This window comes from Ipomoea nil, unplaced genomic scaffold (assembly GCF_001879475.1).
Source record: "Ipomoea nil cultivar Tokyo-kokei standard unplaced genomic scaffold, Asagao_1.1 scaffold2705, whole genome shotgun sequence".
NCBI classification, from domain to species: domain Eukaryota; kingdom Viridiplantae; phylum Streptophyta; class Magnoliopsida; order Solanales; family Convolvulaceae; genus Ipomoea; species Ipomoea nil.
This window is the reverse complement of record NW_017619133.1, coordinates 1,202,002-1,220,916: the sequence shown is the minus strand read 5'-3', so window position 1 is coordinate 1,220,916 and position 18,915 is coordinate 1,202,002. Positions and strand designations below refer to the sequence as shown.

Sequence of the window (18,915 nt, the reverse complement as noted above, 5' to 3'; positions counted from 1 at the left end):
ATAATCTCATAACAGAAAATTCATAATCTCATAAAAAAATATTCATAATTTCATAACTGCACATTCATAAATATATGCCTACACATTCATAATTTATGAGTGTTGAACAAAGCTTGAGCGAAATGTGAAAATGAAGAAGAAAAGTTGCACTGAAAAAAAAGATATCGTTACCGTTGGGATATGGCATATGGATAGGGTAGATGTCTTAACCTACGGTATATATAGGTTCAAATCCTATCGAACGCAATTCCAAATGCTTGATTGGATATACAATCTTCAAAATATGATTTCTTCGAACCGTTCTTAATTGTTACATCATTGAGTAAAGAGTAGAATTTGGGAGCATAGAGTAAAAATCATGAGTATATGGTATCATTGTATCAATAATGGTGATTAAGGGTGTGTTTGGTTCGCACATAGGAATCAGAATCGGAATGGGTATCAAATACTTGGTAATGGTAATGGGTTTTGGTGAAAGTATTTAACATGTTTGGTAGTAGGGTGGAATAAGAATGGTTACTAATAGTAGTGGTTAAGAATGAATAAGGGAATGGTTACTAATAGTAGTGGTTAAGAATGAATAAGGGAATGAAACCCTTATTGTATTTGGGTATGGGTTTTTCAATTGATGGGGTATTCGAAACTCATAGTAGTGTTCTAGAAACCTATTAACCAAACAACAACAATCACTTTCATACTCATTCCTATGGGCAAAAACCACCAACCAAACACATCCTAAAACTAATATATTGAATGCATGCATCACTTTGAAGGTGAACCATTCCTTGATATAAATATTATAATTGTTAATTTGTTATGCAGCAAAAATATTGGTACCATACAGTCATACACTTAATAACGTTTATTTAAAAAAAAAAAAAAAAAAAAAAAAAAAAAAAAAAAAAAGGCCTAAAATTAAAAGTAAGAAAAATTTTCTTTTCCTAAATTTTCCTAGCTATCAGCAATTGCAGCTCATAGGTGGGAGATCTGTGGTCTTCCCGTTCGCCGTCGACGGCGGCTTGTTGAAGACCCGACTCCCGAAGACCAAAAACCCGAGCGTGTGTCCGGCGACGGCCACCAGAAATACGCCGCCGTTGAATGACATCACGGCCAGCATCAGCATATACGCGAGCCCGATTCTCACGCCGTACATGGCGGTCTGGAGGAGCCCCGCCGCCGCACGGTTCGCGCCGTCCTTGATGTAGTTGCAATTCGACAACCACTCCACCAGAACCGCGAGAGCGAAAACGACAACCAGCGAGACAATATACATGCCGAGGTGGTCGTGTCCCGGCCAGCCGGAGAAGAGGACCTCCGTGTTCTTCCCCCAGAAGAACGTCATGTGCATCATCATGTGGCGGCGGTGAAAAGTGCCGTTCGCGGCGGCGGCGGCGGCGGCGGCGGGCGATGACGCCGGCATCCCCATACCGTGCATGTGGTCCATCCCTCCCGTATCAATGGAATTCGCCTGAATTTTTGAGGAAGAAAACGAGGGTTTTGGTGAGGGCGCGTGGATTAAAGAGTGGCCGGTATGGCGTAAGAGATTGAGAATTCCAAAGGTTGTTGTTATCATTAAATAGGTATAACCAGAGTACAATTCTGTACTGTACTACTGTATATTGTAGTACAAATACTGAAATTTTCGTATTTTTCTGGTAATTTAAAACTTAAAAGATCGTGATTTATCTTGTTATAGCTTTCAAAAAAAATAATAATAATAATGATTTATTAATTTCCCCCCTTCTTTGTTTTAATTTTTTTAAAATCTTTTTCTTTGGCAAATTTGACTTTACCATCGTACATTTGTTATTTTAATTAAGAAAAAAGGATATGCATGTATTGTATTATTAGTATTTTTTATGCGCGATGCGCAAAAAATAGGTGCCCAATATTAATATATTATATTAAAATTTTAAATTTATTTAGATTTTAGATATTTAAATTATTCTAAATAATAATAATTATAATGTAAATCATTTTTATAAATTTGATATTTATATTTATGAAATAATTAACATATAACTCAACTAGGGCAAACTGAGTGTAAAAATGGAGACGAAAGCTGAATCGCTCTCAGCCGTGGCCTCACCGGCGGCGACCCATCGGTCTCCGGAGGAACAGGACTTGTTGGAAAGAAGCACCAAGAAAGCGAAGCGAGGTCGCGAAGCGATCGAATCACCTCTTCCGTTGCATGCAGCGGATTACTCTCAAGAAACGCCTATTGTAGCAGGGGCCTCCACCCCAGATTCTCAACAATGGAGAACTCCAGACGCGACTCCGAACCAAGCCTGGACACGCAGAGAAGAGGGACGCCTCCCGGACAAAGATTTGGTCTCCGATGATGATGCAATGGATGAAGCAAGTACAAACTCGTGGTTTCCGGTAATACAAGTCACTAAAGAGGAAAAAGAAAGGTTGAGACGTCCATGGCGTCGATCCCTAATTATCAAGGTTTTGGGAAGGACAGTCGGCTATTCTTATCTTCTGCAGAGACTCCAGCACATGTGGAAGCCGGAGTCCACCTTCGATTTAATCGCCCTTGCTCAAGATTACTATATAGCGAAGTTCCAATTACTAGCAGATTACGACGCGGCTAAATTCGGGGGACCCTGGATAATCTTGGGACACTATCTGGTGGTTCAAGAATGGGAGCCCAATTTCATCCCATCCAAGAACAAGACCAAGAAGCTGCTGGTTTGGGTTCGGTTCCCAGAGCTTCCAATAGAGTACTTCGACGAGGAGTTCTTGAAGAAGATAGGGAAAACTATAGGTCGGCCTGTAAAGATTGATACTACAACTAGTTTGGCATCCATAGGAAAATTCGCGAGAGTATGTGTGGAAATCGATATCACAAAATCGTTATTATCCAAATTTGTCCTACATTTCATGGATTGGCCTATTAAGTACGAAGGGATTAATCTGATCTGCTTCAAATGTGGTGTCTACGACCATCACCAAGAGAACTGCGGCAAGGAAGGTGACGAAGGAGGAGTCAACTCTGGGCAGAACGCTGTAACCGCAGATATGGCAACTCCACCGGTGGAGAAGCAAAAGCCACCGGAAAGATTTGGAGCTTGGATGCTCGTCACTCGGAAAGAAAGAAGACGTCGAGCCAGAACCAATGTTCAACCAGGAACTTTTGCAACCGGAGCAGGAGATCAAACAGCAACCATCAATGTCCCGACATTCGAAGGAATCTAGGATCAGTCGCGATTTTCCACCCTTGATGGTTTGGATGAAAATATGCAAGAAGTGAATGAACAGGACACGGGATTGGAAACTCAACATCCAGCCACGGCCCTACCTAGAATCAGAACTAATTACCATAACCCCCAAAGACAGCCAGAGCATAACTCAAGAGAGCCTGAACTGATGGCTACGGAGCACGACATCCCTCAAAACCACAATGTGGCACTGCCTTGCGGAGGCTTTAGAACAAGAGCAAGAGGTCGAGGAGGACGGGGAGGTATTCCGAATCGCACAGCAGCTGAGGAAGAACATACTGTCATCCGAGGCTCTAATCGTGGAAGGGGCTTCATAGTCTCCACAGTTCATCATGCTTTCTCTCACCCTGTACCACCAATAATAGCAGACACCATGGATGGTTTTAAGGAGAACCCACCTGATACTATATTTAATTTGGCAGAGGCTATGAATGGCTACAAAGAAAATCCACCAGATATAGTACCGAACATAGCGGACTCCACGAATGGATTTAAGGAAAATCCTCCGGATCTTGTATATACCACGGATGGCAGAACTGTAATGCCGAATGAGGCCTTAGCATATGATGAGCATTTCGTTGCCCCTCGTGGGGAGTTGGTGTCTAGCAATATGCGTCTTTAACGCATTTTCCCTTTACTCCTTTTTTTTTTAAATGATCTGTTTAGTTTGGAACTGCCAGGGTGCAGCCTCCAAATCATTTTGGCGCACTCTTAATCAGTATTGCAATCTTTATAAACCGCTTACCGTTTGCCTTCTGGAAACAAAAGTTTCTAGCACTCAGGCCAATTCCATCTGCCATAAATTTGGTTTTGATGAATGGCTTAGAGTGGAAGCAGTGGGCTTCTCGGGTGGCATATGGGTCTTCTGGAAAGATTTCTTATCTATAAATATAACCTGCACTAATCCACAGTTTATTTCCTTGCAGGTCAGTGATAATCAATCGGAGCCATGGATGTTATCACTAGTTTATGGCAGCCTAGTTCATTATCTTCGCAGACAACTATTCTCAGGTATTTCTCATAATGGTAGCCAGATTCCTTGGCTCGTTACCGGAGATTTCAACTATGTCACGTGCCAGCAGGAAGTTAGTAACGCGGATCATTTCTCTCGGTCCAGATGTGTAGATTTCAACGAATGGATCTTTAGAGAAAGCTTGATGGATCTAGGCTACGAAGGAGCTAAGTTTACTTGGATGAGGGGCCTCGGCACATCCACTTTTAAAGGCGCTCGCCTCGATCGGGCCTTTGGCAATTTAGAATGGAAGCTAAGATTTCTGAACTCTTCGGTGGAGCACCTCCCAATGGTAAGTTCCGACCATTCTCCCCTTCTCATTCGGACATCGGTGAGCCAAATGGAAGTTCCAAACAAGCTGTTCAGATTCAACTTTGCTTGGGCAACACATTCCACCTTTCTACCTTTAGTCCATGGTGTCTGGAAGGAGAACCGTGACTTAGTATGCAACAATCGGGCCATGACCGAGGCGTTGATATCATGGAACCAGAATACTTTTGGGAACATATTCCAAAGGAAGAAGCACCTTCTTGCAAGACTGGGAGGAGTCCAGCGAAGCTTAGCTTCCAATACCTGTTCCGATCTGTTGAGATTGGACAAGAAGTTGAGGGCAGAATTAGAGGAAGCTCTACAGCAGAAGGAACTGGTTTGGTTTCAACGTTCTAGAGAGGAGTGGATCACGTCTGGAGACCGTAACACGCACTTCTACCACGCTGCAACCATGGCTGGTAGTAAAAAAAAGGAAAGCATCATCTTTGAAAGACGAGAACGGCAACTAGATCTCACAGGAAAGTGAGGTCGCTGCTCATGTGAGAAATTATTTTATTAGTCTATTTTCTGAAGACCACAACAGATCTCCACATACCCCCTTACATGGGTGCTTCCCCAGAATATCGGAAAGCGCATGGCAGGCTATCAATGGTCAATTTGAATTGGATGAAGTTAAGCAGGCGCTTTTTGATATGTCTCCCTGCAAGGCCCCGGGTCCTAACGGTTTTATAGCAGGCTTCTATCAGAAAGCTTGGAGTATTTTTGGGGGTAGTCTGCTCGGATTGGTAAGAAATTTCTTCGAAGACGATATCTTACTGGAAGGAACTAATGATACCTTAATCTCACTAATCCCGAAGGTGGAGAGTCCGGACACGGTGAAACAATTCAGACCCATTGGTCTCTGCAATGTTCACTACAAACTAATCACGAAATCAATGGCGTCCAGGCTGAAGAATATCTCCTCAAAATTGATTGGCCAACACCAAACAAGTTTTGTCCCGGGAAAGTCGATCACAGAAAACATATTAGCTTACCAGGAAGTTCTACATTCTATGAGAATCAGGAAAGGTAATCTTGGCTGGCTAATCATGAAGATAGATTTAGAGAAAGCATATGACAGGCTTTCATGGAGCTTCATTGATGACACTTTGAATGATATTAGCTTCAACCATGTGTGGAGGAGGAACATATATGAATGCATATCTTCCTCAAGACTGTCAATTCTTTGGAACGGCCAGCAGACGCAGTGGTTCAAACCTGGAAGGGGAATTACACTGGGAGACCCTTTATCCCCTCTTTTATTTGTCTTGTGTATTGAAAGATTAAGTCACATTATCGAAGATTCTAAAATGGCAAGTAGATGGAAGGGAATCAGAATTGCTAGAAATGCACCCCTAATGTCTCATCTCTTTTTTGCAGATGATCTAGTGCTTTTTGGTGAAGCATATGTTGTATAAGCATTTGAGATGAAAGGTTGCCTAGACTGGTTTTGCTCTCTTTCTGGACAGAAAGTAAGCTGCCAAAAGTCTTCCATTTATTTCTCAAAGAATACAGCTTTGGACGTACAACATAGCATAGAAGAAGCTGTTAGTATGGCTAAGGTCGCAGACCTTGGCAGATACCTTGGATTGCCATCGCTTCATGGAAGGGTTAACAAGGAATCCTTTGCAGGATTATTAGAAAGAATGCAAACGAGACTGTCGGGGTGGAGATCAAAAACTCTTCTGCTTGCGGGACAGCAAATCCTTGCACAATTCGTCCTTTCAACTATTCCATATTACGTGATGCAGACAACCCTCCTACCAGCTGGTTTAATTGACTCCATGGAGAAACTTATAAGGAACTTTCTATGGGGAAGTAGAGAAGGAGAGAGAAGGTGTCACTTGATCAACTGGGATATGGTGACAAGGAATAAAGAGGCCCCCTCGCATTGCGGCACATAACATCTTGGCCGCCTGCAGACGAGAGCTCTGTAGGTTCGAAAGCTGGCATGTAGAGACAATTACCAGAGAACAGAATTTTACTGCGGATCGATTAGCGTATTACTCCAGAAACTTTCCCCCAGGTATGCATGTTTTGGACTCCCCACCGGAAGAACTACTAGGATACCTTGAGGATGACAAAGAAGGAATTCCTTCTTAGCGTTTCTTGTAAATACTTCACAACTGTAATCTCTTTTGTTTTCTGGGTTCCCCCCTTCCTATTGAAATAAAAAAAAAAAAAAAAAAATAATTAACATATAACTCAAATATTTAATGTGTATATATTATTATTAATGAAGAAGATAAGAAAACATATGGTGGATGCATGTGCATGGTAACAATAGTGGAAAAGATAACGGAAGTTATAATGGTAGGGGTATGTTTGTCCAAAATATTTTAATGTACAACCTTTATAGCATAATGTACAAAAAAACTTAACGAAAAAAACGAAAATAAATCAGGGGTATAAACTTTCATTCACACTTATTATGTTTTTAGATTTAGATTATTCTTTGTAAATATGTATTTTTATTCCAAGAATGCCCCTATGGTTTTTTTTTTTTTAATGTTAAATTCTTTCTCCCCATATGGCAGAAGAATTATGTGCCTGTTATTATCATTAAATAGGCATGACAGTACAATTTCGAATTTCTAATTTTTGTAGTACAAAATTCTGAAATTCTAGTAATTAAAAAAAAAAAGATAATGATTTATTAATTTTCTCCTCTTTGTTTTAATTTTGTATATAGTAATTTTTAATTTTATTTTATTTATAATCTTTTTTTTTATATATAGAAAATTTCACTTTATCACGTATTTTTTAATTAATAAACTTACTTTCTTGTTGCGGAAATTTAATTGTCTGCAAACTATCTTCTTTCCATTTTTATATGATTAAAGATAAAACAAATAATTTAAAATCATAAAATAATATAGATTTTATTTGGTAATAAACTACTACTTAAATTTTATTTGGTTATATATATATATATATATATATATATATATATATATATATATATATATATATATATAGGGACGCACTCAGGTGCGAATAAGTGCCCAGGAAGGAAATGCGAACGAATCAGCGCGTGACACGTGTCCAGATCTAATAACTTAAAAAAACGCGGTGGCATTTTCGTAAATAATTGAACATCGAAGTGCAAGTAAAATCTCTTATAAGTGCACCTATTTTCACCTATAAGTGCATGTAATTTTGCCTTGTTAGCATTCACTTTCCGCAACCATTCATGCACCTCGGTGTGCTTATAACTATATATGCAACTATTTATAACTATAGGTGCAACTACTTATAACTATAGATGCACCTACTTTCACCTATAAGTGCATGTAATCTTGCCTTGTTAACATTCATTGATCTGAGTTCAGCGGGTACTAATACTCCTGAAAACCACTCGCAAACATTCATACACCTAGATGCAATTACTTATACCTATGTGTGCAACTACTTAGAACTATAGGTGCAACTACTTAGAACTATAAGTGCAACTAAGTATTGATGCTCAGTGTAAATTTTTACTTGCACCTATAATACATTTTACATGCACTTGTAATACATTTTACTTGCACTTCGATGTTCAATTATTTACCAAAATGCCACCGCGTTTTTTTTTAAAATCAGTGTTTCTCATCCATTAGATCTGGACACGTGGACGAACAGAATCCATTCCTATTTCGCGTCTGGGCGAGCCGTTCGCACCCGAGTGCAAGTCTATATATATATATATATATATATATATATATATATATATATATATATATATATATATATATATATATATATATATATATATAGGGACGCACTCAGGTGCGAATAAGTGCCCAGGAAGGAAATGCGAACGAATCAGCGCGTGACATGTGTCCAGATCTAATAACTTAAAAAAAACGCGGTGGCATTTTCGTAAATAATTGAACATCGAAATGCAAGTAAAATCTCTTATAAGTGCACCTATTTTCACCTATAAGTGCATGTAATTTTGCCTTGTTAGCATTCACTTTCCGCAACCATTCATGCACCTGGGTGTGCTTATAACTATCTGTGCAACTATTTATAACTATAGGTGCAACTACTTATAACTATATGTGCACCTACTTTCACCTATAAGTGCATGTAATTTTGTCTTGTTAACATTCATTGATCTGAGTTCAGCGGGTAGTAATACTCCTGAAAACCACTCGCAAACATTCATACACCTAGATGCAATTACTTATACCTATGTGTGCAACTACTTAGAACTATAGGTGCAACTACTTAGAACTATAAGTGCAACTAAGTATTGATGCTCAGTGTAAATTTTTACTTGCACCTATAATACATTTTACATGCACTTGTAATACATTTTACTTGCACTTCGATGTTCAATTATTTACGAAAATGTCACCGCATTTTTTTTTAAAAAATCAGTGTTTCTCATCCATTAGATCTGGACACGTGGACGAACAGAATCCACTCCTCTTTCGCGCCTGGGCGAGCCGTTCGCACCCGAGTGCAACTCTCTATATATATATATATATATAGGGATGAGATCGGGTGCGGAGATACTTTCCATGCAGAAGTGCGGTGATCAATGCTCTTTAAAAAATATTCTAAGGTGATGCATATTAAGCTTCGAATCTACGCACCTTTAGCTGGATTAATATAAAAATTGCTTTGGTAGAGAAAATCTTATAAAGAATACTGGTTGTGTTTTGGAACTGCAAAAAAAAAAAAAAAAAAAGAGGTGCGTCCTCAATTAAAGAAGCAAACTATAAAAAATGGCGCCCATTAAGAAAGAAAATAACGCACCTAAAGAAAGAAAACAAAGCACCTTAAGAAGGAAAAACCACGCACCTAAATCTTTAGACCGATGCACCTTAAGAAGGAAAACAACGCACCTAAAGCTTTAGCGTGACGCACCAGAAGTTTCAACAATTGACACACCTTAAGCACACAAACCACGCACCTTAAGAAGGAAAACCACGCACCTAAAGCTTTAGACCGACACACTTAAGTTTCAACAACTGACGCGTGCACCTTGAGCACACAACACAAAAACTACGTACTTTAAGAACGAAAACCATGCACCTTAAGAAGAAAAATCACGCACCTTAAATTTGACCTAGATGCAAAAAGACCAAATTGTCACTGCATTTTTTTTTTAATTCTTGTTAATCCTGGACGCTAATCTTTACAAGATCAATGGCTCTCATCTCACCCCACAACCGCACCTCAGGTAGCCAACCGCATGGGAATCTTTATATATATATATATATATCTGTGTGTGTGTCCTTATAAGTCTTTTTACATATTAACCACTAACCATAACACTATGATAATAAAATTCACTAATACGTAGAATTCGTTATTCATTAAACGTTAATTGTCAAATAATGTCATAGATTCAGTGTGTAAGCAAGGAATGTAATTTTACTCAAACTTGATAAAAAGATAGATAAAATTCAAAAATAAAAAATGTGAACTTTATTCAATTATTGTTAGGAATTAGGAGAACCCCTCCCCATTCTTGATATTTATATTAAAAAATCGCACGTGCACAAATATAATATATATAGTTTGGTGAAAGTAGATATATATATATATATATATATATATATATATATATATATATATATATTTTGTATTTTAAGGTTAACATCTTAAAAACTTGATTAATTGTTATTGTGGAGTTGAAATTATACATACATACATACATATATATATATATATATATATATATATATATATATAGTGAAAGGTTCCCGTGCGGTTGAATGCTTTCCGTGCGGATGTGCGGTGGATTAATGTGCGTGAGATTTGTACTCAATGTGCATGAGTGTTGTGCTTAATGTGCCTGAGTTTTGTACTTAATGTGCGTGAATGTGTAAAATGCAGTAGAAAATATTGATGTCAGTTTCTTCCCCATCCCCAGTAGTCATTTGCCCCTCCCTGATGATGATGATGCGGAGGTGAGCTATGGTGGTTAAGAATTACGGAAATAATACAACAGAAATCAACACTTAGCTGCTGTGCAAATTTTACTGTGCGTGCGTCATTTATATAAACATTCAACTGCATTGAAGGTAGCTGATAATCCAGAATCCATGGCCAAATTGAAGGAAGAAGTAACAAGAAGCTTGGGCATTAATGTGCGTGAGTTTCTGTTCTGCTTCCTTCTGAGCTCGTAATTCTGAAATACTCACGCACATTAAACACAATACTCAGGCACATTAAGTACAAAACTCACACATATTAACATGACGCACATTAAGTACAAATCTCATGCACATTGAGTACAAAGCTGACGCACATTAAGTATAAACCTCACGCACATTAATCCACCGCACATCCACACGGGAAGCCACAAATGCATCTGATCTCTTCCCTATATATATATATATATATATATATATATATATATATATATATATATATATATTTAAAAAAAAAACTTTAATATTGAAGATTATATAGATTAACGAAGAATTGACAGGAAACGAGGAATTGGGTGGGGACCAAGAATACGACCTGCCGAATTGTCGCTTTTGTACGTGTGAGAATTGAACACATATGAGACAGAGTGATAGCTCCCACGCGCAAACCAAATCCATCCAACTGAGTCTAGCTATCAAAGTCTTCTCAAAATATCTATCCCTTTTGAAAATAGTAATTTTAGGATTGTTTGAGAATGGCTTGAACACTCTTTTACTTATCCTTATCCCCAACCCTTCTAATGGTGCAATTAGCTCGCATGGACGGCACTCTTAACTTGCATGGACAGTTCAATTAGTTACATACGTAAAATTTGTCATAAGAGACTAAAAATACAAGTCTCACCAACACAACCTCTCAAGTGCGTAGTGAGCAAACGATTACCATTTGGATCTGATCAACTGTCAAGATGCCCATTCATGACATACCTTTTTGAGTTTTGCACTCCAAGTTTTTGAGTGATGGCTCCCAAGCGCATGTTTATGGATAATCAACTAGAAGGCTAAAAAAGTTTATCTTCAATTTCATCCATAAACTTTTCAAGGTAAAGATTTCTGGCCTTCTAGTTGATTATACACATTTTGATTGCAGATTTAGGAGAGCAAAAACCTAATTTGAAAAAAATATGCACACAGACTACTGAAAAGAATCACAGATTGCTTTAAATTGGAATGCAAAATCTAAATTTACAGTTTTACCCTTCATTTTAACACCAACTTAACACCAAAACTAACGGAAGACCATTTTAACTTAAAATTCAAAAGTCGGAAAACTATTTTGGAGAAATTAAGAGTCAAATGATCAATTTGAAAAAAGACCATATTCGGAGGATATTTTGAAAATTAACTCTTTTAAAAATATTATAATGGTAACTTGTAAATTTTTACCGACCCAGGGTTTGTTTGGTTAAGGAGGTAATTAAAGTCCTCTAACTTGCTCTCAACCAAATCAATAATAAGCAGCAACTGGTTCTCTGTATAACCCAACATTCAGAGTAAAAGTGAGTCAGTAATTTGCAGATTTGATAAGTTTGTTAACAAAATATATATGAGGTTGGAACTGAAACTAGAAAACATAAAAAGCATCTTTAAGAACCCAAGATGATGTAAGCATAGTATATATCCCCAATAGGCAATATGGGTGACGGCAAATTATTTGGTGGACATGCTATTCAAAGATACACAATTTACATATTAAATGTTCACAATTTACCTTTTAAAATTTCATAATTTGTTATAATTTTGTATTGTATTCACAAATTTTCAAAACTTAGAAACACAATTTGTATTTTTTAGAAGTTCACAATTTCAATACTAAAAATACATAATTTAAGACTAAAGTCTATCTTGCAAAATGAACCTTGGCTCATGGTATAACAACTGATGTGTGACCACTTGGACTTATTCTCCTATTGGAAGTCTGATAGCCACTTCTAACATGGTCCAATTTATGAGCACAAGTAGGGGTGGGAATAGGCCAGGTCCCTTATAGGGGCCTATGTCCTGGCCTAATTAAGGCCTAATTAGACCTATCTCAATCGTTATGCTATGGACCCGTGTCCAGCATGCATGCTGGATACGGTAACGGTGCCGTTAGTGGCACCGTTCTCTTTCACTTTTTTTTTTTTTTTTTTTTTTTTTTTTTTTTTTTTTTAAATTTCAGACCACTTTGTTATAGGAGTATATGTTCATAATTTTATCACTATATGTTCATAATTGTAAGTTCATAATGTCAGAGCTCTGTGTTCATAATTGGATAACTGTACATTCATAATTCCATAACTGTACATTCATAATTCCGTAACTGTACATTCATAATTCAATAACTGTAAATTCATAATTTTCGAAACTCTATGTTCACAATTTTAGAGCTCTATATTTGATGGACAATTTTGATTATAATGTCCTCGCAAGTGCACGAGTCACTGTAGTAATAGCGTGCAGAGCAAGGGTCGAACCCACAGGAAATTGTACGATGCAATTTAATAAATTTGGAAATAATTAGAAGGGAATAAACTTGAATTTAACGAGAAGTCGGAATTGCATTGCATTGCGATCGTTCTCTTCCGTCCTTCTTTTCTCTCCGCATCTGTCGCCAAGTGCTGTTGACGGCTATTATTTGGGGATTGACTAACTTATTTTACCACTAAACTAACATCATCATCATAATAATAATAATAATAATAATAATAATAATAATAATAATAATATAACTAATCTCCTACTCAACATGTACTACTAAAATTAATAATATTATTATTAAATTAAGATCAAAGAATTATTAAACTGACATAATTCAAATAATATAACCAATTTAATAATTAAAACAACATAAAATTAAATAATATTATTAAAAACTAATTGTAGAAATAATAAATAAAAATAGATAAGAATTAATCAATTATTTACAACTTAACTATAAAAACTTATTAAAAATAACAACAAAAATAATGTTTATCAATATTCATAATTTCATCACTATATGTTCATAACTGTAAGTTCATATTGTCAGAGTTTTGCGTTCATAATTCCATAACTTACATTCATAATTCCATAACTGTACATTCATAATTGCATAACTGTACATTCATAATGCCACAAACGAATAGCGTCGTTAACGGGACAAAATCAAATTGTTATTTTTTTTTTAACTGGAAGGCCGCGTTTTCCCTTAAAATGACGTCGTTTTGGACTCGTGTCGACAATGCATGGTGGACACGAGTCCACAGCATAATTTGCGGGCCTATCCTGTTTAGCAAAAAGACCAGACTTAGGTTAATTTCAAAGCCTATTAAACTAAACAGGCCAGGCCTATATATACTAGGCTCGGCCTTCAGGCCTGCAGACCTTATATATATATATATATATATATATATATATATATATATATATATATATATATATATTTCTATTTTATACCTAATATATTTTTATATTTACAATATAACCCCAAGTATATATAATTACCTAACCGGGTTGATTGTAATTTAATAATATGATTATTTTTAACATGTATATATTAAAAGGCTTTAAAATGTAGACCTTACATAGGCTAAAAGCCTATTTAGGACCTATTTTGACAATCGTTATACCCTGTACCACGGCGCACAGTGCACTGTGCGCCTCGCGCCTCCCAAAATGACGTCGTTTTGGGAGACGCGATAGGAAGTTGACATGATTATGTATATTTGTTTATACAATTATGTATATTTTTTATTATGTACATTTTTTTATATAATTATGTACATTTTTTTATACAGTCATGTACCTCCGAATCAGGAAATTTTTGTATATTATGTTAAGAGTTGATGTGTATTATGTTAAAAGTTTATGTTTATTATGTATTATGTTAGATTATGTGTATTATCTTTTAAAAAAGAATGTGTATTTTGTTATATAATTATGTACATTCATGTATACAATTATGTGTATTCTAGTATAACATTATGTACATTTTTGAACATGAGATTTTTTTTAAAAGGAAAATTAACTGCCAAACACTGGGTAACGAAATTTCAAAAAGAAAAAAAAAAAAAAAGAAATGACGTCATTTTGCATCTGGGCGCACAATGCAACGCGCGCCGTGGTGCATGATATAAATTACCTTACTTTGAAGCCTTTTTAAAAGCCTATTTATTAAATATAGAAACCAAGGTTAACCGAGATCACGCAGAACGACTTCGGATTAAACTTGGGTTCGATGGTCTCTTTTGTATTGATAGTTCTGGATTGAGTGGAGGTTTAGCTCTGTTGTGGAGAGCAAATAATAAAGCAAGCTTGATAAGTTACTCCAAAAATCATGTAGATGTTGAAGTAAGTATGCCGGGATTTGATAAGTGGAGGATGACGGGTTTCTATGGCTTCTCGCAGCAAGGCCAACGGAGAGACTCTTGGGACCTTATTCGTTCGTTAGCTAACAAGTCAGATCTACCGTGGGTAATGATTGGAGACTTTAATGATCTATTGTTTCAATATGAAAAGCGAGGAGGAAATCCCCATCTGGACAGTCTACTTCATGGCTTTGGGGAGACTATTGAGGATTGTGGTTTAGCGCAGATGCCAATGACTTGATATTCGTTTACTTGGGAAAAGGGGAAAGGCACACCGAACTGGATTGAGGAAAGATTAGACAAGCTTTTGGTTACCCAGAGTTGGCGGGAGAAAGTACCTGATGCCAGTGTGCAGAATATACTGACCCGAAAGTCGGATCATTCTGCTGTTTTCCTTGGGATTCTGAATCCTCGGGAAAGGAGGGGTGGTCTGAGAAGAGGGTTTCGTTTTGAGATGGCATGGCTGCATGATGAGGGGTGCAGAGGTGTGGCGGAAAAGTCATGGGATGAAGGAAGAGATAGAGGCTTGCAGGAATGTATTTCTTTTTTGTGGGAATCGATTAGCGCGCTAGGGTGGAGATCGGTTCCATAAATTTGGTGAGCGAATAAAGAACCTACGGAAGGAACAGTTACGTTTGAGGGGGTGTACTGACCCGGCTTCATTGGCTGAATTTCAACTGTTAGAGGAGTGCCTGACTCGTATTGAAACTCAGGAAGATGTGTACTGGAGGCAGAGGGCCAAGCAGCATTGGCTCAAGGACGCGGATGCAAACATGAAATTTTACCACAGGTATGCCTCTCATCGCAAGAAAAAGAATACTATTGTTAAAATTATGAGTGGGAGTGGGGATTGGGTTGAGGGAGAAACCATGAGGAATGTGATCTTGAACTACTACCGTTATATATTTACTTCTAGTTCTCCTGATGTTAATGAGGGTTTCTTTGAAAGTATACGCCCACGTGTAACACGGGTACAGAATGAGGCACTCTTACACCCCTTTGATCTTACTGAGGTAAAAACTGCACTGTCTTTTATGTTTCCTGATAAAGCGCCAGGGCCGGATGGAATGAATCCGGGTTTTCTATCAGCACTTCTGGGATGTAGTGGGGGGTGATGTGTCAACTTATATTGTGAATTGTCCTAATGCTCGTTCTTTTCCCACTAGTTTGAATGATACGAACATAATTTTGATCCCCAAGAAGAAGAACCCAGAATTGGTATCAAACTTTAGACCAATAGCTTTAAGTAATGTGATCTACAGAATTATGACTAAAGTCATAACAGCCAGAATGAAGCCGTTAATGGGGGATATTATATCTGACACCAAGAGCGATTTTATATCTGACAGACTAATAACGGATAATATTTTGATTGCTGCCGAAGTAGGTCACTTTTTGAACAGGAAACAGTGTGGAATCGCAGGATGGGGGCTTTGAAACTGGATATGGCAAAAGCCTATGACTGGATGGAGTGGCCCTTTTTGCGTAATATGCTGCTAGCTCTGGGATTTGATGGTAGATGGGTGGAGTTGATAATGTTATGTGTAACCTCAGTGTCGTATAGTGTATTTGTAAATGGTGCACGAAGTGAGCAAATCAATCCAACTCGAGGTTTGAGGCAAGGTGACCCACTGTCTCCCTATCTCTTTATTATTTGTGCTGAGGGGCTTTCATTATTTTTACAGCAGGCGCAGTTGAGGGGAGAAATACATGGCTGTAGAGTAGCTAGAGGGGCCCCCTCTATTTCCCATCTATTCTTTGCAGATGATAGTTTACTCTTATTTAAAGCAAATGTCCAGGAGGCTGAGGTGATAAAGCATTGTTTATCAGTGTATGAAGAAATGTCTGGGCAGGCGGTGAATTACCATAAATCAAGTATATGCTATAGTAAGAATACACGAGATGATGACAGGGAAGAGGTAGCCAATATTTTGGGGGTGGTGCAGGCTCCAAATTTTGGGAAGTATCTAGGGCTTCCATCATTTGTGGGCAGGAATCGGAAAGCAGCATTCTCATATATTGAGGATAAGTTTAGGCAAAGAATGGGTCATGGAACAAGAAGTTACTATCGCAGGCAGGTAAGGAGGTTTTGTTGAAAAGTGTGGCACAATCTATGCCCACCTTTTCAATGAGTGTCTTTTTATTTCCTATGAATGTTTGCACAACTATTGAGAGAACCATGAACCGTTATTGGTGGAGATCTAAAGATGACCAGGGCATCCACTGGAAAGTGTGGGATAAATTGTGTATTCCTAAAAAGTATGGGGGATTGGGCTTTAAAGAGTTACGTGCCTTTAATCTAGCTATGTTGGGGAAGCAGGCCTGGCGGTTTCTTACGAAGCCTGAATCATTGGTGTCAAGAGTATATAAAGCCAGGTATTATCCTAAAGGATCTTTTTTTGGTGCACATTTAGGGAATAACCCAAGTTTCTGTTGGCGTAGTATCATGGCTGCACAGGAATTAATTTGTGGAGGGGTTAGGTGCAGAATTGGGGATGGAAAGTCAACCCTGATATGGGATCACCTATGGCTTCACGATGAGCACAATGCAAAAATAATTACTGGAAAACCACCACAGTTGGCACAAGCAACAGTTATGGGTTTAATGGATCAGGACGAGAACATGGGACCATGATATCCTAACAAATATTTTTATTCCAACTGATGTGACACAAATATTAAAGATACATGTGTCACCGGATTATGAGGATATGTGGTATTGGTATGGAGACCCAAGGGGTGAATACTCGGTCAAAAGTGGTTACAGACGAATAGTTGGAAATTATGTTCAGTCAACAGGGTTTTTGATAAATGGCCCAAGTTATGGAAACTCAAAGTACCCCCAAAATGGAAGACATTTCTATGGAGAGCCTTGAATGATATATTACCCACTACGAAGAACCTGATTATAAAGAGAGTGGAAATTGATCCAACTTGTGCTATGTGTGGGATCATGCATGAGGATACTATGCAATCGTTGGTGAGATGTGATTATACAATGAACATTTGGGCTCAATCTCACCTTCCAATCCCCAATAGTGTCACAAATATTTTTCATGATTGGTTTAATGAAATATTGAATGTTCTAGATGATAATGAAATTATTTATGCAGTGGCACTACTATTTTATATATGGCGAGCAAGAAATGGAGCTGTATGGGATGCATACTTACCCAGACCTCAGAAGATAATTGCTATTGTAACCACGGCGGTCCAGGCGTGGCAGCTTGCACACCCCAACCGAATGCACCAGTCCGGGACTGCCACGATGGATGCCACCCACGCCCAATTGGCTACTGCCGACAATGCAGAAACCACTATAGCGGTGCCTCTAAGCCGTGCGCCTTCTGCCATGCTGAGATTGAACCATATGACCTCATCACTGCCCGAAGGCCATGGTGGCATGCGGATTCAATGTTATTTTGATGCGGCCTATTGCCATCAGACGAACAAAGCAGCCGTAGGGGCAATCCTCCTCGACGGACAAGGAATGTATATCTCAGCTCTACAGGCACCCATGATAGACTGTTTCTCCCCTCTTATGGCAGAAGCGTTTGCATGCAAAGAAGTTTTGTCCTGGCTATGGGATCGAGGAGAACGATCGGTAGACCTCTTAACGGACTGTTTAATACTTCAACAATATTTATCACTTACCAGGGGTTCGCCTCGCTCGTATCTTGGCTATGCTATTGATACTTGCAGAAACCGTATGATTTCCTTTGATTACTGTTTGCTCCGTTTTATTCCTAGATCAGATAATTACTTAGCTCATACTTTAGCATCTACCGCTTTTAATCAGTTTGCTACTATGTATTCGGACTCTGGTCCGCCAGACTCTATTTCAGCTTATTTCCAATAAATGCTATACAGGCTCCTTTCAAAAAAAAAAAAATGCTTTTAAAAAGGCTTCAGATCAGGCTATGTCAACTGCAAACTCAGACTTGAGGCTAAAAAAAAGCCTACATACATGCCCAGGCCAAAGGCTTTAGATTTTTCTAACAGACCCAAGCCTAATTTTCTAAAACCCGACTCGGCCTAGCCTATTTTCACCCAATCGTTATGTTATGGACTCGTGTCCAGCATGCATGCTGGACACGGTAACGGTGCCG

At 38.0% G+C, this 18,915-nt stretch overlaps 3 protein-coding genes across 3 annotated transcripts; 2 read left to right on the top strand and 1 right to left on the bottom strand.

The window, feature by feature from the left end:
- Positions 1-893: 893 nt before the first annotated feature.
- LOC109156223 (copper transporter 6-like) lies at positions 894-1,576 on the bottom strand. The gene has a single exon (XM_019304082.1). The coding sequence runs from the start codon at positions 1,571-1,573 to the stop codon at positions 959-961; it is 615 nt and encodes a 204-aa protein (XP_019159627.1). The 5' UTR covers positions 1,574-1,576; the 3' UTR covers positions 894-958.
- Positions 1,577-2,049: 473 nt separating this feature from the next.
- On the top strand, positions 2,050-3,201 carry LOC109156274. The gene has a single exon (XM_019304128.1). It carries the CDS (start codon positions 2,050-2,052, stop codon positions 3,199-3,201), a length of 1,152 nt encoding a protein of 383 aa, XP_019159673.1.
- Positions 3,202-16,230: 13,029 nt separating this feature from the next.
- LOC109156273 lies at positions 16,231-17,441 on the top strand. Its single transcript, XM_019304127.1, has 2 exons — positions 16,231-16,884; positions 16,980-17,441. The coding sequence occupies exons 1-2, from the start codon at positions 16,231-16,233 to the stop codon at positions 17,439-17,441; spliced, it is 1,116 nt and encodes a 371-aa protein (XP_019159672.1).
- The last annotated feature ends 1,474 nt before the right edge of the window (positions 17,442-18,915 follow it).

Bases quoted from the DNA above. Each gene is read 5' to 3' on its own strand.
- LOC109156223 (XM_019304082.1), bottom strand. From the start codon at position 1,573: ATGATAACAACAACCTTTGGAATTCTCAATCTCTTACGCCATACCGGC.
- LOC109156273 (XM_019304127.1), top strand. From the start codon at position 16,231: ATGGGGGCTTTGAAACTGGATATGGCAAAAGCCTATGACTGGATGGAG. The intron at 16,885-16,979 runs GTAAGGAGGTTT...ACAACTATTGAG, and splicing joins GAAGTTACTATCGCAGGCAG to AGAACCATGAACCGTTATTG.
- LOC109156274 (XM_019304128.1), top strand. From the start codon at position 2,050: ATGGAGACGAAAGCTGAATCGCTCTCAGCCGTGGCCTCACCGGCGGCG.